Source organism: Procambarus clarkii, chromosome 1, assembly GCF_040958095.1.
Source record: "Procambarus clarkii isolate CNS0578487 chromosome 1, FALCON_Pclarkii_2.0, whole genome shotgun sequence".
Lineage (NCBI taxonomy): Eukaryota > Metazoa > Arthropoda > Malacostraca > Decapoda > Cambaridae > Procambarus > Procambarus clarkii.
In genome coordinates, this window is record NC_091150.1 from 21545035 (window position 1) to 21570726 (window position 25692).

A 25692-nucleotide genomic window follows, 5' to 3' on the forward strand; every position below is an offset into this window, starting at 1 on the left:
ATGACCTTTGGGCCTATCTATATTTGGGTTTCTTCCATCATCAGAGAAGCCCCCAGAAAGATGATAAACTTTATATGTAAAATGTTCATAGGCCATTACTCCCTTCACATCTCTGGAGGGGGCCAGGTTCTTGCTCGTGATCACCGGTACACCAATAGAATTATCTGATTGATAACTACTAGTAGTATGGAACTTAATCAGTGTAATTACCTAAGTGTAGTTACAGGATGAGAGCTACGCTCGTGGTGTCCCGTCTTCCCAGTACTCTTTGTTATATAACGCTTTGAAATTACTGACGGTTTTAGCCTCCACCACCTTCTCACCTAACTTGTTCCAACCATCTACCACTCTGTTTGCGAAAGCGAATTCTCATATATTTCTTCAGTAGCTTTGTTTAGTTAGTTTAAATCTATGACATCTTGTTCTTGAAGTTCCAGGTGTCAGGAATTCTTCCCTATCAATTTTATTGATTCCTGTTACTATTTTGTACGTAGTGATCATATCACCTCTTTTTCTTCTATCATCTAGTTTTGGCATATTTAATGCCTCTAACCTCTCCTCGTAGCTCTTGCCCTTCAGTTCTGGGAGCCATTTACTTGCATGTCTTTGCAGCTTTTCCAGTTTGTTGATGTGTTCTTAAGATATGGGCACCACACACCTGCTGCATATTCTAGCTTTGGCCTAACAAAAGTCGTGAACAATTTCTTTAGTATTTTGCCATCCATGTATTTAAAAGCAATTCTGAAGTTAGAAAGTGTAGCATAGGCTCCTCGCACAATGTTCTTAATGTGGTCCTCAGGTGATAATTTTCTATTTAGAACCACTTCTAGATCTCTTTCTTTAACAGAATTCTTTAAAGATTTCTCACATAATATATAGGTTGTGTGGGGTCTATGTTCTCCTATTCCACATTCCATAACATGGCATTTATTCACATTAAATTCCATTTGGCAAGTGGTGCTTCATACACTTATTTTGTCCAAATCTTCTTGAAGGGCATGACAATCATCTAAGTTTCTTATCCTTCCTATTATCTTAGCATCATCAGCAAACATGTTCATATAATTCTGTATTCCATCTGCAGATCGTTTATGTAGACAATGAACATTACCGGTGCAAGATCTGAATCCTGTGGTACTCCACTTTTTAACATTTCTCCAGTTCAATACATTGCCTCTGATTACTGCCCTCATTTTTCTGTCTGAACATTTTTCATCCATGTTAGAAGCTTACCTGTCACTCCTCCAATATGTTCCATTTTCCAGAACAACCTCTTATGTGGAATTCTGTCGAAAGCCTTTTTAGGTCCAGATAAATTCAGTCAACCCAACCATATCTTTCCTGTAAAATCTCTGTGGCTCAATCATAGAAACAAAGTCAATTTGTTACACAGGATCTTCCAGATCGAAACCCATACTATCTGTCTGTTATTATATCGTTTTTCTCCGAGTATTCTACCCATTTAATTTTAATTATTTTTTCCAATATTTAGTCTATTACTCTTGTCAGTGATACAGGTCTATAATTGAGGGGGGTCATCTCTGCTGCCACTTTTCTAGATTGGAACTATGTTATCCTTTTCCCCACACACATCTGCTAGGACTCCTATACACAGGGATGCCTGAAAAATCATTTGAAGTGGAATATGAAGCTCAGATGCACATTCTCTCAGAACCCATAGTGAAACTCCATCGAGGCCAACTGCTTTGTTCTTACTTAGCTCGTTGAGCATTTTTTCCACTTCGTCTCTAGACACCTCTATGTTATTCTCTAGAGTTCTTATTGTGTCTGATTCATTTTCATTTTTTACAAACACACTTTGGAAACTTTTCGTTTAATGTTTCACACAGTTCATTTTCATTTTCCGTGAATCCGTTTCCCACTTTCAACCTCTGAATAATATCCTTTACCTGCAATTTGTTGATGAATTTACAGTATAGAATAGGCTTGGTTCTGTTTTACATTTGTCCGCTATCCCTTTCTCAAAATATCTTTTATCCGCTATCCCTTTTTCAAAATTTCTTTCTGCCTCTCTCTCCTCACTCACTGCTGTGTAGTTGGACTGTCAGCCGTCCTTTTCTTGGAAAGGGGAATGAACTGGAACAAGCCATCCACTAGGACATTGGACATCCTCTGAGTGTGAACCGCCAGGAGAGCCAAACCCAGAGAATTCAGCAGACTGTCACCGAAAGTGACAAGCCCCAAAGAGCCAAGGACTGCATTGAACCCCTGCAGTCCCCCTGCAGAAAGTGCACCACCGCAGACTCTGCAAACAGCATCGGACAAAAAGGGGATGAAAATCTAAGTGCCAGGTCCCAAACAGATTCCAAAGAGTGGACGAGCACTGCCTGTCTGAACGCGAGGTGCGAAGCAAAGAACAGAGACACCGCTTCCTTTAGAATCAACGCAAACAACTTCAACAAGGCAGTCGACGTCCGAGCCACCAAGGCAAGCGCACTGGACGCTGGCCCGGAGCCTGGCTCGCCCACATCCTCCTCAAGCCGGTCTGAAGACAGCTCCAGCAGGAAAAAGAAGCACAAAACCGATGCCAAATGCCCACGGGCATGCAAATTCTCAGCCATCAGGGACGCCAAAAGAGAGGGACCCTGCATGTGAAGCTGCACCTGGCCGATATTGCAAGGAAGGACAGGGGCAAACATGCATGCATTGAGGTGCTCAAACTCGTCTCCCAGGTAAACCTGAACAACCGCAGTCAACTCCCTCCATTGAGGTGCTCAAACTCGTCTCCCAGGTAAACCTGAACAACCGCACTCAACTCCCTCCATTGAAGCTTGGTGTGCGGGTCCTACCTAATGAAAAGAAAGGGCAGTTTGTCAGCCAGGAAGACTCCGGCACCTCGTAATGCACCCAATAAGAAAAAAAAGGAGCCAAACTCAAAAGGAGGAGGATCTATTATTGAGGCATAATCAGGGTCTCGCAGGAGGTAAGCCACAAGGGCTTCCCATACCTCCCCAAGCGGGATGCGGGAAGCCGAAAACCACCGGAAGGAGAAAACTGAGGAGCACAAGGGAACTCGGAACCGTACCCGGGAAGGAGCCAAACCCATATCAGACTCGTACAGGGAGGGAAGCAGGGATAGGAAAACCCCTTCCCCTGTAACAACAACGCTCCGCGCCAAGGGTACCAATACCCAAGCGGAGTCAGACAAGGCCCAAGCCCCCAAGTCAGCTCCTCCCCAGCCCCGGAATCCTCCAAATCAGGACCCGGGGCCGAGCTGTCCTCCAAACCCTCTACCTCAAGAGAAAAGGCAGAGTCCACCTGAAAAGCAGGGATGAAGGGAGTCCACTGGTGCAACTCAAAAGCCCTGACAGAAGGAACAGGCTCAAAAGCTTCCACCACCGATCCAGAAGAGGCAGTCTCTGAGGCTGCCCAAGTCTCACCACCATGAAAACCCTGCCCCAACTCTGAAACCCTCAGACATTTGGGAGCCGAGAACAGGTGGCGAGGGGGAACAGGATGAACCACAGCAGGGAAAGGACAAGGAGGCGCAGATGAAACCAAAGTCAACTAACACCCCCAAGTCCAGGTCCCTATAACCCAAGCAGGGTAGACTCGGGCCATCTGGAAAGGCAGGGCCATCTGGAAAGGCATCCAATCTAGTGCGTTTCAGCAGCCTAAACCTCGCATGCAATGCGGAAGCTGCCTGCACCCGAATATCAATAACAATAGACTGGGTGAAATGGAGTACATGCAAGAAACACCACCGCAGGACTAGGAATCAAAGGTGTCATCAACCCATCAGGCAGCATGGCAAAGGCAAAGACGGTGAGTGTCACCCTGAAACAAGGGTGAGACAAGGGAGCACCCCCTTCAAACTCACACGAAGCAAGGTGGGACTCAGCGGACTCCTCCATTGAACCAATGAGTCCCAATAGGGGTTTGCAGGGCCCTTAGGCTGACTACTAAGGGAAGCCCAGGCAAGGTACTGCTAACTGGTTATCCCAGAACTACCAAGCATTCAAACTAAAAGCTGAACCCCTGCAACGTGTACTATCACGGGGGGGCCTAGAGACGGGCCACCAAAATACAATTGAACTATAGCCACACAAGGCAGACCCCAAACAAAAACAAATAAAAAAAAGAAAAGACAAACTCTGCAAAGGCACAACTTCCCCAGGGGAACAGAACCGGCCGCTATGCATATTAAGACAGCTGCACATTACCTTTCACCGCTGCCAGCGGCAGTACTACCTCTTACCCAAGCTCAAACAGAGGCAGGAAAAACCCCAGCTGACCCCAAGGGCAGGCAATCGCCAAACAGCAAAAGAACCCTGTGGAGGTAGTTCCCGAACGACTTATGGAAGATAACTCTAAACTGCAAGTGCAGTACTTACAGAACTCTTAGGGAAGGCGACCCTAGGCACATGCAGCCCCAGTACTTCTGGAATTGATCCTGGCTTGCACTCTACCACACCACAAGGCACAACACTGCTCAAGGATTGGTGCCACTCAATCAACTGCCACCCAACACAACAGCCTCAGAACTGAGGTTGGGTAGCTGACTTGAGAGGTCAGGGGACCCCCCTCCCCTTCCCCCTCCCGTAACAGGTGGGAGTTGCGCAGACAGCGGCGTGGTGGCTGTGGTGACGTCATGCTTGTTTGCTTGTTTTCTGATTGGGGAGTTGTGGTTGCTTGCTTTTGGTTAGCAATTTTTCACCAGGTGTAGTTTGTTTTGGGATTCCTACCTTTCTGGGTGCCTGACCTGATAGAAAGCAGAGATAGACTGCTTCCAACTACACGGGGGTATCAATGGGCCATTGCTCATCGTGCCTCTCTGAGGAGGACAGGTTCTGCCTCGTGGTACCCAGTATGCTTAGAACTCCATCGATTGACTATTGCCATGGTCTAATACATAGACATCAGCCTGGTATAGCTCCGTGAGCCAGAGGGCTCTCCACAGAAATAAATATCTCTTTGATATCTCCAGAGTCGAACTAAATCTGTGCAAATACTCCATGGAAATAAAAGGACCCAGTCAATGGAATTTGCTTCCTAATGAATTAAAAAATTGTCCAACCTACGCGTGTAACGGGGAAGTGAGTAGAGATAGAAGGGTAGAAGTATAAAGTAGAAAAGTGGATAGTAGAAGGAGAAGGGCTGCCACCATCCATTTTGGTCAGTACATACAAGACAAGGAATGGAACTTGTCTGTATCAAAAGATGTTACTGTCATAATTGTAATCATATTCCAGGCAAGTTTCTTTAGTTTAATCACTCAAGAGTACTCTATACTCTAGTTTGCATATTGTATCCACAAATCCCAGATCTAGGAACAATTAATATCGGATTACAAGTAACGTGAATCAAGTATATATTTCTCAATAATTCATCAAGTATATTTATCAGGATATCATAATTTAAGCAATCAAACTGAAGGTTCACTATTAATATACAAAGTGAGTCATTACCCAAGAATTCGAGACCATTACCACTGTCTGCCCCTTGATAGTCACACAACACTAGTAAACACGACTAAGTCACCTTCACATTCACTCACCGAGGACTGAGCCTAAGTTGAATAAAGAGGGGGGGGGGGAAGGGTCTGCCATTGACAGGCAGCGTCACCCCCCCCATCCGGCCGACAGCCTATCTCGGCGGGTGTCTGCTGCCCTGCTCTGCTGTGCTGTCTCTGTTGTCCTATTGTTTATTCCTCTCGAATCTACAGTGCCCTCAGTATATATTAGGAAACCTGGTAGCTAACTCCGCCCACAAGTAGATAGCCCCAGGCGCTCTACCAAGCCACACCTAAAACTGGTGGCTTGTTTGAAGGCTATCAGGCTACATTTATCAGATTAGCAGAAGCAAGGTTTATTCGCAAGAGCTGACCTCAGGTCAAGTTGAGGTCATTAACGCTTAGAGGTGTGAGTTTCAGGCTGACAGAATGGCGCCTCTCAAATCCTTGTCTGTGACTCATGAACTAACTATATATATATTGTGACGGTGTTCCCCCCCCCATATATTTTTCCCACGACTGCTGTAAGAGTCATATCCACTTTACTCGAGCGTTCTCTATGTTGCGGGCATCAGTTTGATATATGTGGGAGAGTGTAATGTTCTCGCGTTGGCGAGAAACTCGTAAAAAAAAAGTATTTTGGCCCGTGGTATAGGCCCTTTAGGACGCCAATATGGCGCTGGCCACTCCGTTTTGCTGCCAAAACTGTGTGACGTCAGTGGCAACAGATTGGTCACTGACAGTGACGTGGCACAGGGAGCCAATGAAAACCGCCCCTGGCAAGTATGATGTCACGAAGGCAGGGGGGGGGTCCGGAGATCGCGCCACTTTGGCGCCACTAGTCTGACATGACATGTCAAGGTGGACGGATGTGTGAAGGTTGGTTCTGTCAGATTTGACAGTTGTACCCCGCTCCCGTGGATTTTACGCATCACCCGTTGTCTGCAAGTACGCTGTGAGGTCTTCCCTTGTTCATGTGTTGGACTGAAGAGGGAATCGACGGAATATTGAGCAACAAGTGCTCCAGGGACAGGTGCTGTGCAGGAAGTGAAGTCTAGACAGTGACGTCTGGGGCGTATGATAGCTTCACAGTGACGACGTAGCGGCTGGGCCAATCCACCGGGAAGCAGTGAAAGAAGAAAACTAATTGGGAATCAGGATGACTGCAGCCGAGAAGTAGGTTGGCAGCAGTAGTTGTGAGAAGTTGACGGCCGGAAGACCGACTCCAACCCTACAAGACGTTTTGGAGGAACACGGATCTGCGGAGGACAGAGCACGGTGATGACGCGTTTATTTTGGGACGTTAATTGGGTTCCTGGAGAATGCATCAGTGTGTGTGTGGGGGCGTTCCCTACAATGAGGCGAGAGCCGGGACCAGGAGCTACAATTCAACTCTCACCGGAGGGCGAGTCCACATCAGTGAGGTGGAAGTAGGTGATTCTAGTTTCCCTCCCAGTTCCCCTTTAGTCAGCTATATATATTTAGCCAGAGTATCTTTCATGTCATGAGCAAGGCTCACCTATGTCTATGTCACAGTAAGGCACAGTTGTGCAGAGTGAGGCTGTACAGAGCTCTCACGATATTTATATATGTGGTGTGTGCAGGCACCTGGAATTATTGAAGAATTTATTGTGTCGTTGATGATTTCTTTCATGTGACATTAATATGATAACTTATGCCAGAGAATATATATATAAGTGTACCAGTTATTGGTGTTAGGCTGTGTGCCCAGTATTTATCCTATTATTATTGATATTGATGAATTTATCTATATCTATGTATATGTTGGTGTGATGAATAACATTTCCATGTGTGCAGTGATTAATTGTGTTATCGCCTTCGAGAGGAATTACTGAATCTAAGAACAGTACTGTGGTTAATTGCATTCATTGTAATTATTGTGAAGTACAGTGTATCATGCTATTATAGTGAAATATTATGTTAATTGCTGTAGAAATGAGTTACTGAACTTGAGATCAGTGTGGTGATTCATTGCGTTCTATTGCCATTATAGAAATATTGTGTTGATTACAAACATAGTGATCCCAGCGAATTTAAAGAACCAGGCGCTTCACGCCAAGGAAAACAAGTACTAAGCATTCGCACGGTGAGGGGGGCCGCTCAGCTGATTATGACATTGACAGGAGGGGGGAGAGTGTTACCCTCTAGGTGAGCCCCAGTTTTATGAAGAGTGAGTGACTTTCTGCAGTGTACTTGATGTTTGGTTGTTGATACGGATATAATACCTCGAAGTTTTTAAGTAAAATACAAAATACCTTTGCGTTTATATTATCCCTCCATATATCTTGTTGCTATAGAATGGTTCCAAAGAGTGAGAGTATTAGAGACATATACCTGCCTGAGACCAGATTTAATGAGTGCGCTCTGCCATTAGTACCACAATTCCACTGGCGTGTTACTGGACACGGGAAACACCAGTTGGCGACCTTGCAGTTAGTAGTAGAACCCTTGTCGGGGCGGGCACACGGTTGGGAGAGAGCAAACTGTGTTCCTACTCATTCTTCGGCTATAAGGCTGGCTGGGGATCGACTGGGATACTCTCCTGGCGAACAGTGGCACTGCGAGGATTGAGTGAAGACCCGCAGGGCTACGGTGAGTAACAGTTATCGCTAATACTACTGGGTGGTGTCCATGTAGAGAGAGAGACACCCCGACGTTGGCGACCGTTGACAGGATAAAGTACTTAGGCTATCTTGTATACTGTTACTTGCCACTCGCGTACCCCGACAATATATATATATTATATATATATATATATATATATATATATATATATATATATATATATATATATATATATATATATATATATATATATATATATTATTATATATATCTATATACAGTCTGGTACTCGCGTATATATACACACACGCTCTTCAGAAGCTGGTGGGTCGTCTGGTCGACTATATATATATATATATATATATATATATATATATATATATATATATATATATATATATATATATATATATATATATATATATATATATACAAACAACTGCATTTGTATATATATGTATATATATATATATATATATATATATATATATATATATATATATATATATATATATACATATATATTTATTTATTAAATAAAACTAAACAAAACACTTTTACGGTGTTACAGGCCTTATTCAGAAGTAAAACCAAAAAGTACCTAATTTCATCCTCTTACCTACCTTGTGCTTCACACTCACATTGTATCTGTGCTACACATTCCCCAAATATTAGTACTTAAGACATACACTACATCTTTAATAGTGTACTCACTTCTGTCTATTCATATTGTAGTTATATGTTGATAAAAAGATTTGCTACAATGTACCTTTTCATCTTACATGATATGCTAGATTAAGGACCTGCCTGAAATGCTATGAGTGTTAGTGACTTTGCGTGAATGTAAAAATACCATTCTTATGTTATCTCACCAACCCATTGGACCTTCTTGTAAATAAATTATTATTATTATTATAAATTATTATTATTATTATTATAAATTATTATTATTATTATTATTAGTATATTTTCACTTATTAAATCTTCAGGATTCCAATTGAGCACGGAGGTGGTGTCAATACTCGTGCTGCGCTACATGAGAAAGGATGGGACACTACGGTTTGGTGACTTTGTCAGTGCTATCCTCCATCTCTCTGTTGCCTTTAGTAAGTACCATCCTCTACTTCGTTACTGAAAAGATAAAAACAAACATTTAGATAAATTAAGGTATTAGTAGCTGATGTATAAAAAGTCGTAATTTAAAACTCCAAATATGTGCAATCACCATGAACTCTGTGATATGTTGAGAAAGCCTCATAGTATTGAAAAAAAAAGTTGAAATTCTTGTGAAAAATTATTGTTTGTGAAATTATAACTGTGAAAAATGATTGATACTTCACCTAAATCTGATACAGTACTTGGTATAAAGTAAGTAAATTATTTTACTTACTGTTTACTTTTGTTTCTAACTCAATTAGTAAACATGGCAGGAGGGTATGATGACTGTATGACGTGTGAGAGGGAAAGTTACTCTCAGGCATCAGTCACTTTAATGTGATCTGTGCCATGAGAAATACCACGGCATATGTCAAAACATCTCGGATAAAAGAATCGAAGCGTACAACAATGAGCCAACCGAAGGCAAAAGCTCTTTTTTTCATTTCCACTGCGTGCCATGGAGTAAGCCTAGCGATAATGACTCGGGCACTACCAACAATGATTCAGTTGAGAGTAATGAGCAGATCAGAGGAAAAAATCCCTGTGACATGATTAGAGAACTACAAGAGGGTCCGAAAGTTTTGATGAAACAGTTTATGTACTTGCAACAATCGATAAATAGCAAACGTGTAGGCATGATTCCAGAGGTAAACCAGGTGAACTCAGGAGGAAACCCTTCACTCAGGGAAAATACCCTGAATGCAGGCAGAGTTGAGATGAACCAGGGCAGAACGCATACTCTAAGGGAAAACACTAAATACAGGCAGAGTTGAAGATCTGGCGAGAGCAGCAGAACCCTTGGATAGAAAAAATGAGGAAACAACCTCATCATAAGGAACCTTGCAAAAGTAGAGGGAAAGAATGACTATGAAATCTTAAGAACCCATGGAGTTTCACCATGGGTGAAACGGAATGGTCCGTCCTGGACCATTCTCAAGTCGATTCTCAAGTCGGAGAATGGTCCAGGACGGACCGAAACGTCGTCGTCCCTTCAATTTCTAGTGTGTGGTCTGGTCCCCAAGGGCAGTACTTACAGGGTACCTAGGGAAGAGAACCATGGGCACATGCAGCCCGAGACAGAGACAGAGCACCGGTAGAGACAGCCCCACACCACAAGGCACAGAACTGAAACAAAACCCGAGCCAGAGGCACCTGACCGGCCAGTAAGCACATCAGCCAAGAACTGACGGTTGGATTGCTGGTGTGGAGGGTCTGGGGCTCCCCCTTCCACTTCCCTGGGGAGGGTCTGGGGCTCCCCCTTCCACTTCCCTGGGGAGGGTCTGGGGCTCCCCCTTCCACTTCCCTGGGGAGGGTCTGGGGCTCCCCCTTCCACTTCCCTGGGGAGGGTCTGGGGCTCCCCCTTCCACTTCCCTGGGGAGGGTCTGGGGCTCCCCCTTCCACTTCCCTGGGGAGGGTCTGGGGCTCCCCCTTCCACTTCCCTGGGGAGGGTCTGGGGCTCCCCCTTCCACTTCCCTGGGGAGGGTCTGGGGCTCCCCCTTCCACTTCCCTGTGGAGGGTCTGGGGCTCCCCCTTCCACTTCCCTGGGGAGGGTCTGGGGCTCCCCCTTCCACTTCCCTGGGGAGGGTCTGGGGCTCCCCCTTCCACTTCCCTGGGGAGGGTCTGGGGCTCCCCCTTCCACTTCCCTGGGGAGGGTCTGGGGCTCCCCCTTCCACTTCCCTGGGGAGGGTCTGGGGCTCCCCCTTCCACTTCCCTGGGGAGGGTCTGGGGCTCCCCCTTCCACTTCCCTGGGGAGGGTCTGGGGCTCCCCCTTCCACTTCCCTGGGGAGGGTCTGGGGCTCCCCCTTCCACTTCCCTGGGGAGGGTCTGGGGCTCCCCCTTCCACTTCCCTGGGGAGGGTCTGGGGCTCCCCCTTCCACTTCCCTGTGGAGGGTCTGGGGCTCCCCCTTCCACTTCCCTGGGGAGGGGGGGGGGGTTGCGCAGACGGTGGTGAAGTGATGACGTCATGCTAGTTTACGGATTTAGTTTTAGGGAGTTCTGTCCACTCGTTCGGCTTTTGGTAACAATATTTTCACCACAATAAGGGTTTGCTTTGGGACGCCTACGTTTCTGGGTACCTGTCTCGGTCGATGGCAGACATAGAATGCTTCCAACCACGGGGGGGGAGAGAGGGGGGGGTGGTTTCTATAGGTCATTGCTCCTCGTGCGCCTCTGAGGGGACCATGTTCTGGCTCGTGGTCTCCGATAGGCAAGAACTCCATGCACTTTTATGCCTGAAAGTTATACATATCCATTCAGCCTGGATAGCTCCAGGGAGCCGACGGGGCTCCCCCAGAAATAAAGATAAATTGTACTTACTTTGGCCTCAATGGGGGTCAGGAAAATGGCGAGTGACGTCATCAATTGCTGGTTGCCCAGGGCGTACACTCCCGGGGCAGTCGTGCACCAGGTTCAAGATGCGCCAGTTGCCACAAATATATTTTTGTTCATTTTTTGTGCACAGTTCCAAATACGAGTTGCCAATCCTATGTATAATGAACACATACATTATATTATGGCAGTAGAACATCAGTACTGTCTGAAGACACTGAATCACAAATGTGTTCACATATCTTGCACATATTTCTAATGTATCATGCTCATTTATGTATATTTACAAAATATTTACACACTGTACAGTATCACACACTATATACATACACCATGAACACACTCAGAACTCCGCGAGTGTGTGATATGCTGCGAAACAGCCAACGGGGCAGAGTGGCACCTTGCACTCAACGAACCAGGTGCTGATGCATCTTCGCTTTTGTTCTCTATGAGTACTGTTCTTGCAGACAACACAGGCACGTTTACCCTTTTCCTGTGATGCTGTGCCATGCATACACTGGAGCATATGGACATCAAACATCTCGTTACCCCTCAGCCTGTCTGGAGCGACGTGTGGCATTGTTGCTGGCACCCTGCACAGTGCAATAGAGCCCTCCTTCCCATACTTTATGAGCAGTTGTGACACTACAGCAACACTGAATGTCCGTATTGGCGGTCTCCTGCCTGACTTTACCAGAAACATGTTGAAACAGTTGAGCACTGCAACATCAATGAGGTGGAAAAAAATAACTTTTTCGTCCACTTCACAGACCTACACACTCACTCGACGGCACCGAGCATCATGTCACATTTAACTACTAGGCGCATGTTCACGTTGTAGTCTATAACACAATCGGGTTTATATATGGGGAAGCGCGTTTGAAAGTGGACTTTGCCGCTGTCCAACATGGCACCGATGTGAATTGTCAGCATATTCACCTCGCGTCTGTCCCTCCACCACACTGTTAATATGTTGTCACACTAGCGCAACTGGCAATCACCCACTGCAATACCTATGCCAAACACTGGCATTTCTCTCCTGAGGGCCTTCACAGTGCCACATACGCCGGTGTTGTGGTCAAGGAAGTGTGTGGTTAACAAGGGGCTGGTATAGTAGTTGTCAGTGAACAATATTTGTCCCTTGTTCAGCAATGGTTCCATGAGGGTTTTGACAACACTGCTGAAGAACCCCGTGTTCATCTTGAGCTGGTATATTGATGTCTGTACCTGAATACAGTATCATGTCCATGATGATACAGTCTCACAGTCGCACAGCACGAAAAACCTTAGACCAAATCAGTGGCACTTTCATGGGATGTACTGCTTGAACGCCAGTCGCCCCTTAAACAGTACAAGCGATTCATCAACCACCACATTCTTTCCTGGTACAAAATAGTCACGGAACTTGCCTCTCATGTCACTGAAAACCTTCCGTACCTTCCAAAGTCTGTTGTGTCCGTCTTCATTTGCATTATTTTCGAAGTGCAGGCACCTGAGAAGCAACAGGAACCTATAACGTGACATGTACTTGTTGAACACTGGGGATGGAACAAGGCTGTCTGCTCCAATAATTCTGGATGATGTGTTTTTTAGAGTGTTTCATCATCATGCTCAGTGCGAGAAACACGTACATTTCATCAATTGTGGTGTCCTTCCAGCGTGTCAGGCGAGAGGCAGGTAAGTTGCCGGCGTCTATGAGGCTGTGAGCGTATCTGTTTGTCTCAGTTACAAGATGGGTCATGGATTCATTATCAAAATACGCCAGGAAATAGTCTTTTTCGGCCATATCTTCACCAGTATATGGGAATAATGGTGTCACACCAACATCGGTACCATCAAAAGTTAGTATTTGTGGAACAAATGTGGCACAATCCTCTCTCACAAGTACACCCGGGGGTTTGGTTCTGGCGCCAACACCACGGCCAATACTACCACGAGCACCAAACATACGGCTCCGACTTCTGGAGCTGCGTGTGAGTATGGTAGTAGATGAGGCTGATCTGCATATCGTAGGCCTACTGTAAAGGGGGCCAGCCTTTAACCTCACTTACTGATTAAATGCTGGTCATTATTAAGTAAATCTACAGACCAAATCCACAGAATTCTCTAGGTGGTGATCATGTCTCTCCCTAACTCTTCTAACTTCCAGGGACGTGACGTTTAATTTCCATAGCCATTCCTCGTACCTCTCACAAAGTGGTAGACGTTCCAGGTCTGGGGAATTTTTCCTTCCCAATTTGGTTGATTCCAATTACTATTTTATACACAGAGGTCATATTGCCTCTTCTATCTTCTATTTCTTCTATCTCCCAGTTTTGGCATGTTTAATGTCTCACAGCTCTCCTTATAGCTTTGTTGTTCAGTTCCAGAAGCCATATAGTTGCATGTCTGCACTTTTTTCAATTTGTTGATGTGCTGCTTTAAAACATGGGCACCATACAACTGCTGCATATTGGTAGATAGTTGGAACAAATTTAGTGAGGTGGCGGTGGAAGCCAAAACCGTAAGTAGTTTCAAAGCGTTAAATGACAAAGAGTACTGGGAAGACGGGACTCCGCGAGCATAGCTCTCATCCTGTAACTCAACCTAGGTAACTGGAGTTAGATAATTACACACAACTCCCTTCCATGCACACCATCTTCCCTCCCACAAACACCATCTTCCCTCCCACAAACACATACCATCTATACTGTTTGTGTATACAAACTACAGACAGCAAACTGTATAGAAAAAAAAACAGGAATGAGGTGTGGCATGTGTGTTTTTAAGAATATTTCATATTGAATTGTGTGCATTGAGAGAGATCTTGCATGTAGGATGGGAAGCACCTTCCTCAGCCAACTGTGATAAAATAATATCTAGTTCTCAAAATTCTTGAATTTTTAAGATCATTAATGCTATATTATTGTACGAAAATATTAATAATTGTGGTCTGTTTAGTAATTACAACTACAATATGGCCACTTTCTAAGGTAGTTATTGTATCATTTCAGATCTTTTTGAGAAGCGTGACCCACTTCAGAATGGTACTGTGAAGTTCTCTATGAGTGAGGTGGGTTATCATACATGACTGTGCAGAGTACTGGAATTGTGTGTACAAATAGTATATATTACTAATGTAACATATCTCTCCTATGATGAACTGGAGTACGAAATGTAAGTGAATGCAGTGTGTAGTGTAAGGCTCGACTTCGTGGCTAGGATGCTCCAGTCAATCAATGATAATGTAGTAGTAGGCATCCAACAGTCTCGGGAAGACTATATGGAGTTGTGCCCTGGTTGTCGGTCTGTAGTGGCCTCTCCAGGGCACAAAGCCAGGGTAGTCTGTTACGGAGGAGCTGTCACACATGCAGCAGGTCCCCCCCCTCTCCACGGCGCCGAAGGTCTCCAATGGAAAGACAAACGCCAATATGATTGATTCCAGCTGATAATGTAAGGCTGTGATCATTTGGCTAGTGAGTGTTACTAGCTATCGGTTGGATGTAACCAATGAGTTTGTTCATTGAGATATATACAAGAGTTGTTACATTCTTGTATAGCCACTAGTACGCGTAGCGTTTCGGGCAGGTCCCTGGAATTCGACCCCCACGAAGAATTGTTGTTACATCCAAGTACACATTTTACTGTTGAGTTAAACAGAGGCTACAGTTATGGATTTGCGCCCAGTAAAACCTCTCCGGCCAGGATACGAACCCATGACAAAGTGCTCGTGGAACGCCAGGCGAGTGTCTTACCACTACACCACGGATTGTTTATTACTGGGATGCAAATGTCCATGCAGTAGCTTCTTTTGGTGTACTCAACTATCCTGGTGGGTTTTCTTCAGTTCTGTGGTGATCTTATGGTCTCAGGTTCCTCTTCCTTGTATTGGAGGGGACTCCTGGTCCCTGGTAGGCACTCAGGAAGCCACCAAAAGACCTACACAAAAAATTGGAATTTTGTTAAAAAAAAAAAAAATCAAGACATGACAGGATTTACCTGAATTTATCTGAGGGTCACCATCTATCTAGCAGCCATGGTTAGAAGAGGAGGTCAGCAGCTTTTCAAAAGCACTGAAGACAAAAACTTCAGTCAATTTTTCCTGAAAACATTTCCAACTGTAATTTGAAATGCTGAAATGTCAGGGCATTTATGGCTTCATCAGGCAGGTAGGTGGTTCTTGGATTTATAACCCTATGAATAAAATAGCATCTTCTGTTTTCTGTCCTACATTGTGGCTTGTTGAGTCTGAGGCTGTTATTCCTTGTTTATGTTACATGTGACCTTTTAAAGAAATGTTTGGGATTAATATCCTTCAATTTGTTCAGTATCTTAAAAGTTTCTATGCGAGCTGCCCTGTTATGTTTGGTATGCAGTGTTAGTCCCGTGGTCCTCAATTGTTCCCGGTATGAGGTTGATTTAGTTCTGGCATGATGTTTGTTCCTGTGCATTGTACTTTATAAAACCAGCGTTGAATATAATGAAACGCCATTTTCTGGGTGAGCCCCGGAGGCTCCATGGAGCTTATCAGGCTAATGTATGTTATGTTAGACCGGGATATTAGCTATGGAGTTCAGACCTACCAGGGACCAGTGCCAGAACCTGGCCCCTTCAGAGAGGTTTCAGGGAGCAATAACCCTGGAAAACCCCATTATGGTTGGGGTTTTCCTTATCTGCCATCGACTGGGGTCAGGCACCCAGAAAGGTAGGCATAACAAAACAAACCCCACATGGTAAAAACTACAACAAAAACCGAACAGAGAGGTAGAAACTCCCTACAATCCCAAGGAAACAAACAATCAATCAATTTACTGCCACGCCGGTCGTCCGCGCAGCCCTCCCCTCCCCGGGAGAGGGAGGGGGGGCCCCGGACCTCACCACACCGGCTGCCTTCAGTTCGGAAACTAGGCTTCAACCAATGTGAAAAAAACCCGCCGACCGGATGGGAGGGAGGGTAGCCAGGGAGCCTCCAGGGCTCACCCAGAAAATGGCGTTTCATTACATTCAACGCTGGTTTTCTGTGGGGAGTCCCTACGGCTCCCTGGAGCTACATACCAAAGAGAAGGAATTAGGGACTTACCCGGGAGGCGGTGGCCACAAACTCCTCAATGCGAAGTCGAGACAACTGGCTGCAACATGCGACCCAAAGTAACACAAGAACGCCGAGGAGCAGAGACGTTCACCAAATAATGGGCGGCCAGGACCCTGTTCAACTTCCAAAATCCACGCGCCCGAATATGAGCCCAAGACATGTTACCAAACACGGCAGCCAAAGCTGCAAACTTCCAAACGTCATGGGCGCGAGGATAGACCGCAGGCTGGCTAGATTTAATAACCCTGCGGACAACCTGGGAGACCCGAGCCCTGGAACAGGAAACGAAGGAAACCGGATCAACCCAAAGCGCATCCCCAGCCACCCCAGCTGAAGCGCGCAGGTAACGGCGAAGTGCTGCAACCGGACACAACACACGATGCACCCCCGGCCGAACCAATCAAGCATCAATGACCCATGGGCCCCTCCGGAAACCAGCCGTCTCGCTCTTCACCAGAAAAGATGGAGAATGCTGCAAACTTACAAACCTACCCCCAGGACCAAAAGAGCAGAAACCCCTGCGCCGGAGGAGAGCATAAAGCGCCCCTTCCCGGCCCCCAGAGGCCAATGCCAACAAAAACAAAACCTTGGAAAAACTATCCAGAATTGAAGGGGCCACCACAAACCGAGGAGAGGAAAGACAGGAGAGCACCCTGTCCAAGGACCAGGACGGCTCAGGAGGCGCATGAGCAGGCCGGAGGTGAAACATAGCACGGTAAAGCTTACGAAATGGGGCGGATGTGACGTCCACCCCGAACGCTAGCTTGAGCGGCTCCGCCAGCGCCGCACAATATGAGGCGACAGTATTAGGCATCAAATGACGGTCCTGAAAAAGCCAAGAAAGAAAGGACAAGACAACCCGATCCGAAAGAAAAGACAACCTATGAAGAGCCAGAAAATGGTGAAAAGAACGCCAGGAAACTTCATACTGTCGCCGAGACGGAGCTCTCAGGTGGGACACCATCAACGAAGCCAGTTGATCACCATAGAAATGGTGCTACACCAGCGTCAAAAAGACCAGACGCGAAGAGCAGAGAAGTTCGAACCAGCCCTGTACTGGACCGGGCCGACCTGCTGAAAGAGGCGGAGCCACGGGAAACATCCCGGGTTCGGGCACCGAGCCAATAGCACCAGAAACCAAGGCTGGGCTGGCCACCAAGGGGCCACAAGGACTACTCTCCCTGGGAATGTCTCCAACCGAACCAGAGCCCGAAGCAACAGCTGGACCGGGGGGAAGAGGTACAGGTAACCCCTCCTTGACCAGTCCTGCTGAAAGGCATCCACCGCGAACGCCTCGCAGTCGGGAAAGGGCGTCACATAGATTGGGAGACGCCGAGACCACGCCGACGCGAAGAGGTCCACATCTGGGAGACCGTATGTCTGGCAGATCCAACAAAATGAGTCGTCGTCGACCATCCACTCCGTGGACAGGGGATGTAGGTGTGACCGACCGTCCGCCAGAATGTTGGATACTCCCCGGACATGAACCGCATGTAGAGCCAAACCCCGAGAATCCAGCAGTAGGACCACTCGAAGAGACCAACAACCAAAGAGCCAAGAACCTTAGAGAACCCCCGCGGTTCAGGCAATGAACCACTGTAGAACAGTCCGAATGGAGGCGAATGGTCGATCCCCGAGCGACACAAACCCTCCGAAGCGCGAACCAGACTGCCTTGTACTCCCGAACCGTGCTGTGAGTCCACCAGAAGGACGGACCCCACCGTCCCTGGCCTGCCTGGTGAGCACTGGTCACAAAACCCCAGCCAAGAGACAACGTGTCAGTGAACACATCGAGCGAGGGCTCGGGAAGGCGCCAAGGCACCGAACCTCGAAAACCCCGAAGAGGAAGACAGTGACGCAGCAACCGACACAAGGCCCCCAGAGGACGAACCCAACGATTGCGAGAGAGGCGGAAGGAACGTCCCCGAAGGAACCAAAACAGACGCCGAAGCCAAACCTGACCAGGCGGGTAGCCTAGCACAGCGAAGTTCAGACTCCCGCACAACCGCTCGAGCAACCGCCAAGTGACCTGGGACCCCCTCAGAAACAGCTGACGGTGGTCCCGCAACCGCAACAACGCCTCTGGAGGGAGAGACGAGGAAGTGGTCCGAGAATCCCAAACAAGACCCAGCCAGGTCCGAACCTGGGACTGAACCAGATGGGACTTCCTCCAGTTCACCAGGAACCCAAACCTGGTGAGCTGGGAAAGAACCATATCCCTGGTGAGCAAACAAGCTGACAGACTGGGAGCCCATACCAGCCAGTCGTCGAGGTAGGCCAAAACCCGAATCCCTAGAAGGTGCAGATGGGTCACCACAACCCGGGTCAGCCGCGTGAAAACACGAGGTGCCAGATTCAAGCCAAAAGGTAGGCATCAAAAACGGTAAGTGTGACGCCCCACCACGAACCCTAACCAGTCCCTGAACCCTGGATGAATAGGAACGTGCCAATAGGCGTCCTGGAGGTCCAGGGACACCATCCAGGCACCCGGCTCCAACAGAAGGCAGACCTGAGACAGAGTAGTCATCCGAAAGGAGGGGCAAGGAATCCAAGGGTTCAGACAGGACAAGTCCAGAATGAACCTCAGATCCGCACTGTCCCGTTTCGGCACTGGAAACAGACGGGAAACCCACCTGAGGGACGTAGTCGTTTTGACCACGCCCAAGCGCACCCACTCCAAGACGACTTGACAAAGCACAGGAGAGAAACCTGCCCTGTTAGACACGAACCCCCCAAAGGAGGACGAGTCGCCCAACGCCACCGCATGCCGGATGACACGACCGAAAAAGCCCACAAATCGTGGGACCAAGTGTGGGCAAACAGAGTGAGCCTCCCCCCCATTGCCCCATCAACGGGGCGAACCACAAAAGGGCCGACGCCCCTTACAAGAACCCAAACGTCGAACAGGGCGATCACCGCGCCGACCAGTTGACGCTGGCCCCGAAGGGAACAACGGCTCAGAAACTGGCACCAATGGCCCACCTCGACCAGCGGAACCCGGAACCCTGGCACGACCCCTCCGAAACTGCCGAGAACGACCGCTTCGGAGAATCAACAAGTCCGCTATAGAACGATAACTGTACAAAGCCACATGCAGAAACTGAGAGACCACAGTCTCTGCAAACAGCAACGGTCAAAACGGAGACAAAAACCAAAGAGCCAGGGCCCAAGCGGATTCCAAAAAGAGGTCAAGCACAGCCTGATGGCACGTGAGGCAAGATGCAAAAAACAGAGACACCTCTTCCTTCAGGATGGGCGCAAAGAGCTTCAACAGTGCAGCCGACGCCCTAGCTGCCGAAGTCAACACCCCAGACGAAGGCTCTTCACTCAACGCTCCCACATCCTCCTCAAGCCAAGCTAAAGACAGCTTGAGAAGTGAAAAGAAACGCAAGACCGAAGCCAAAGGCCCACGGGTGTGCAACTCCTCCGCAACCAATGAAGCCAAAAACTGAGGAACCTGCACATGAAGCTGGAAAAGGCCAACATCCCGAGAAAGCACCGGAGTGAACAAGCACGCATTAAGGTTCTCAAATTCGCCCCCCAGGTAAACCTGCATAAAAGTAGAAGTTTCCTGGCAATCAAGCGTGCGGGTTTGACAGAACCCATGCCACGCCCCCAACGAAAAGAAAGGGCAGTCTGCCAGCCAGGAAGACTCCGGAACCTCCAAATGCACCCAAAAACGGGAAGAAGAACCAAACTCAAGTGAGGACGGATCCATTGTAGAGGCATAACCCGCGTCTCGCAGGAGGTAAGCAGCAAGAGCTTCCCGAGCCACCTTCGCAGAGATACGGGAAGTAGAAAACCTCTGGAAAGATCCGAGGTACCCAAATGCGCCCGGAACCGAACCCGGGAAAAAGCCGAACCCAAATCATACTCATACAGGGAAGGGGGGTTAAGAAAATCCCTTCCCCTGCAACAATAAGCCCGCGAGGAAGGCAAGAGCACCCCAGCGGGGTCAAAAGGGGCCCAAGGCCCCCAGGTTGACTCCTCCCCAGCCCCAGGATCCCCCACGTCGGGACCCGGAGCATAGCCGTCCTCCAAACTCTCTACCCCTGAAGAAAAGACAGAGTTCAAGGGAAAGGCAGACAAGAAGGGGGTCTGCTGGTGGGACCCAGAAGCCTCGGCAGGAGGAACCGGCTCCCGACCCGGATGGGGCAGCCCCCGAGGCAGCCCGAGTCTCATTACCAACTAAACCCTGTGCCGAGGCCGAAACCCTCAGACGTTTTGGAGCTGGACACAGGGGGGGGGGGGGGGGAAGTGCAGGAAGAACCACAGGGGAAGGAGCCAAAACCATAGCGACTAACGCCCCCAGGTCAGGGTCCCTAAAACCAAAACAGGGCAGCCTCGGGGCATCCAGGTAGAAAACCAACCTAGCACGTTGCAATAACCTAAACCTAACATGCAGCGCTGATGCTGCCTGTACCCTAACAGGAACATCCTCAGAGTAAAACTGGAGCACAAGCAGAGAACGTGACTCGCAAGACTCCAGGTCAAAGGTGTCGTTGACCCAACAGGCAGCATGACGGAGGCAAAACAGGTGACTGTCACCCTGAGACAAGGGCACACTGCAACCTTTAAACCTGCACAAGGCAGGCTGGAACTCGGGAGACGCATCCATGGGTCCCCGAGCCCCGACAGGGGTTTCCAGGGCCCATAGGGTAACAACTACGGGATGCCCAGGCAAGGTATTGCTAACCGGTTAAGAAACCCAAACAAACAAGGGTAGATGATAACACTGAAAATCCCCTGGGATGTGTACAAGCACGGGGGCCTAGCAGAGGGCCACCAAAACAATATCAGGGGAACTATAGACCCACGAGGCAACCCGTTCTCGCAAATTCGTAAAGTCAATATTGACTTATTAACTACGTGCATAGGTGATATACTAAACATAATAGATACCCTTAAAAAGATTCATAGAAAACACCGACCTTACCTAACCTTGTTAGTATCTTAAGATAAGCACCTTATTGCTTCGTAATTACAATTATTACTTAACCTATACCTATTATAGGTTAGGTAATAATTGTAATTACGAAGCAATAAGATGCTTATCTTAAGATACTAACAAGGTTAGGTAAGGTCGGTGTTTTCTATGAATCTTTTTAAGGGTATCTATTATGTTAAGTATGTCACCTATGCACATATTTAATAAGTCAATATTGACTTATTAAATTTGCGAGAACGGGTTGCACGAGGCAGAACCTCCACCAGGCAAACAAAAACAAAATAAAAGAAAAACCCATGAAAGTACACCATCCCCAGAGGCAACAGGAACCGGTCGCCGCTTAGGTGGCAGGCCGCGCAACACCTTGACGCCCTAACTAGCACAACACTACTCCCTACCCTAGGCCAAACAAGGGCCCCAAGCCCCAGCTGGCCCCAATGGCGAGGCAAATGTCGAGCAGCAAGAACCCCTATGGGAGCGGTTCCCAAACTTCCCCAGCACTCACTGGGTGCCTAGGGAAGGAAGCCCCTAAGCGCATGCAGCCCCGGCACTGATAAGGTACTCCTGGCCACCGCACACCACACAAAGACAGCAGAGAACGCCACATGAGGCAAACACCGCCCAGGAATTTGAGGCCAGAGAAGCGACTATCCCGGTTGACACTTGCTTACGAACTGAAGGCAGCCGGCGTGGTGAGGTCCGGGAAGGGAGGGCTGCATGGACGACCAGCACAGCAGTTAATTGATTGATTGTTTCCTTGGGATTGTAGGGAGTTTCTACCTCTCTGTTCGGTTTTTGTTGTAGTTTTTACCATGTGGGGTTTGTTTTGTTATGCCTACCTTTCTGGGTGCCTGACCCCGGTCGATGGCAGATAAGGAAAAACCCCAATCATAATGGGGTTTTCCAGGGCCATTGCCCCCTGAAACCTTTCTGAAGGGGCCAGGTTCTGGCGCTGGTCCCTGGTAGGTCTGAACTCCATAGCTAATGTCCCGGTCTAACAACATACATTAGCCCAATAAGCTCCAGGGAGCCGTAGGGGCTCCCCACAGAAAAGGCAGATATATATTCTTCTGAAGCTGAAGTCTCCATTCTTGGATACAGTAGTGCAGATAGGGATGCACCCAAGATTTATACTGATGAATAACCCTTTTTCTTTGAAGTCAAAGGTTTGTTTGGCTATTCCTAGGGTTTGGTTGACTTTTTGTGGGGAGCCCCTCCAGCTCCCTGGAACTATCGGGCTAATATACAATACACTAGACCGGGTTATTAGTCATGGAGTTCAGCTTACCAGGGACCACGAGCCAGAACCTGGACCCCTCAGAAAGGCACAAGGAGCAGTGACCCCTGGAAAAAACCCTGTGGCTGGGGTTTTTCCTTATCTGCCATTGACAGGAGTTAGGTACCCAGAGAGCTAGGCATAAAAAAACAGACCCCACACCGTAAGAAAATTGCAACCGAAAACCAAACAGAGAGGCAGAACTCCCTCAATTCCCAAGGAAACAAACAAGCAAATGTCACACCTTTCCCGCCGCGCCGCTCGTCTGCGCAGCCCTCCCCTTCCCTGGAGGGGGAGGGGAGGACTGAGGACTTATGTGCCCTTGGGCATTTGGATTCAGACTTGCACCTTTTTTCCCTTCTTGCGCTGTCCTTGGACTGGCTTGAGGAGGATGTGGGGGTGTTGCATGCTGGGCCTTCGACTGGGGCGCTGGCTTCGGTGGCTAGGGCGTCAGCCGCACTGTTGAAGCTGTTAGCGCTGATTCTCATTGAGACGGTGTCTCTGTTCTTTGCTTCTTACCTCACATGCTGACAGGCTGTGCTCACTCTTTGGTTCTGCTTAGGCCCTGGCTCTTAAGTTTTCGTTGCCTTATTGTCTGTTGTTGTTAATGGACACTGCTGTCATGCAGTTTCTGCAGGTGTCTTCATCTAGTTGTCGTCCTATGTCGGATTTGTTGGTTCTCCAGGGTGGCCATTCTCGGTCTTCTCGGAAGGGTCTTGCCAGGACTTGGGGTTCCATCGGTCAGGGTGGGCCATTGGTGCTAGCTTCTGAGCCGGCGTTTCCTTCAGAGCCGGCGTCATCTGGTCAATGTGATGATTGCTCTGCTCGTCAGCCAGCTTCTCGTAAGGGGTGTTGACCCATTTGCGGTTCGCCCTATTGATGGGGCAATGGGGGGTAAGGCTCACGCTGTTTGCTGACACCTAGTCCCACAATTCGTGGGTGTTTCGGTTTGTATCGTCCAGCCTGTGATGGCTTTGGATACAAACCATCACGTTGGCGGCTCCTCCTTTATGGGATTCGCGGCTGGCGGGACAGACTTCTTACCCTGCTCTCCATCAGGTTATCTTGGAGTGGGTGAGCTTGACTGTGATCAAAACGACCCCATCCCTCAGGTGGATTTCTTGGCAGTTTCCAGTGCCGAAAAGAGACTGTGTGGATCTTCGGTTCATTCTGGCCTTGTCCTGTCTGAGCCCCTTGATTATTTGCCCCTCCTTTCAGATGACAACTCTGTCTCAGGTCCAGCTTCTGTTGAAGCCGGGTGCCTGGATGGTGTCCCTGGACCTCAGGGACACATATTGGCACGTTCCCATTCGTCCGAGGTTCAGAAACTGGTTAGGTTTTGTGGTAGGGCATCATACTTACCACTTTCATTGCCTTCCTTTTGACTTGAATCTGGCACCTCGCGTATTCACGCGTCTGGTTGATACCTGGTTGATACCTGGTTGATGGGGTTCTGGGAGTTCTTCTACTCCCCAAGCCCGGCCCGAGGCCAGGCTCGACTTGTGAGAGTTTGGTCCACCAGGCTGTTGCTTGGAGCGGCCCGCAGGCCCACATACCCACCACAGCCCGGTTGGTCCGGCACTCCTTGGAGGAATAAATCTAGTTTCCTCTTGAAAATGTCCACGGTTGTTCCGGCAATATTTCTTATGCTTGCTGGGAGGACGTTGAACAACCGCGGACCTCTGATGTTTATACAGTGTTCTCTGATTGTGCCTATGGCACCTCTGCTCTTCATTGGTTCTATTCTACATTTTCTTCCATGTCGTTCACTCCAGTACGTTGTTATTTTACTGTGTAGATTTGGTACTTGGCCCTCCAGTATCTTCCAGGTGTATATTATTTGATATCTCTCTCGTCTTCTTTCTAGTGAGTACATTTGGAGGGCTTTGAGACGATCCCAATAATTTAGGTGCTTTATTGCGTCTATGCGTGCCGTATATGTTCTCTGTATTCCCTCTATTTCAGCAATCTCTCCTGCTTTGAAGGGGGAAGTGAGTACTGAGCAGTACTCAAGACGGGACAACACAAGTGCCTTGAAGAGTACAACCATTGTGATGGGATCCCTGGATTTGAAAGTTCTCGTAATCCATCCTATCATTTTTCTGGCTGTCGCAATATTTGCTTGGTTATGCTCCTTAAACGTTAGGTCGTCAGACATTATTATTCCCAAATCCTTTACATGCTGTTTTCCTACTATGGGTACATTTGATTGTGTTTTGTACTCTGTATTATGTTTAAGGTCCTCATTTTTACCGTACCTGAGTACCTGGAATTTATCACTGTTAAACATCATGTTATTTTCTGATGCCCAGTCGAAAACTTTATTAATATCAGCTTGAAGTTTTTCAATGTCCTCAGCCGAGGTAATTTTCATACTGATTTTTGTGTCATCTGCAAAGGATGATACGAAGCTGTGACTTGTATTTTTGTCTATATCTGATATGAGAATAAGGAAAAGCAGTGGTGCAAGGACTGTACCCTGAGGTACAGAGCTTTTCACTGCACTTGGACTAGATTTTATATGGTTGACAGTTACTCGCTGAGTCCTGTTTGACAGAAAACTGAGTATCCAGCGTCCTACTTTACCGGTTATTCCCATTGACTTCATTTTGTGTGCTATCACGCCATGGTCACATTTATCGAAGGCCTTTGCGAAGTCCGTGTATATCACATCAGCATTCTGTTTCTCTTCTAATGCCTCAGTGACTTTGTCGTAGTGCTCAAGTAGCTGTGAGAGGCACGATCTTCCCGCTCGAAATCCATGTTGGCCTGGGTTATGAAGGTCATTGGTCTCCATGAAATTGGTGACCTGACTCCTAATCACTCTCTCAAATACTTTTATGATGTGCGAT

General features: G+C 47.7%; 1 protein-coding gene across 1 annotated transcript in view; it reads left to right on the forward strand.

The window, feature by feature from the left end:
- The window catches only part of CalpC (calpain C), a 348733-nt gene that overhangs the window by 316758 nt on the left and 6283 nt on the right, over positions 1-25692 (forward strand). The window contains exons 15-16 of the mRNA XM_045733865.2: positions 9049-9165; positions 14539-14597. Of these exons, the coding sequence (XP_045589821.1) occupies positions 9049-9165; positions 14539-14597 (176 nt within the window). The remainder of the gene's footprint in view (positions 1-9048; positions 9166-14538; positions 14598-25692) is intronic.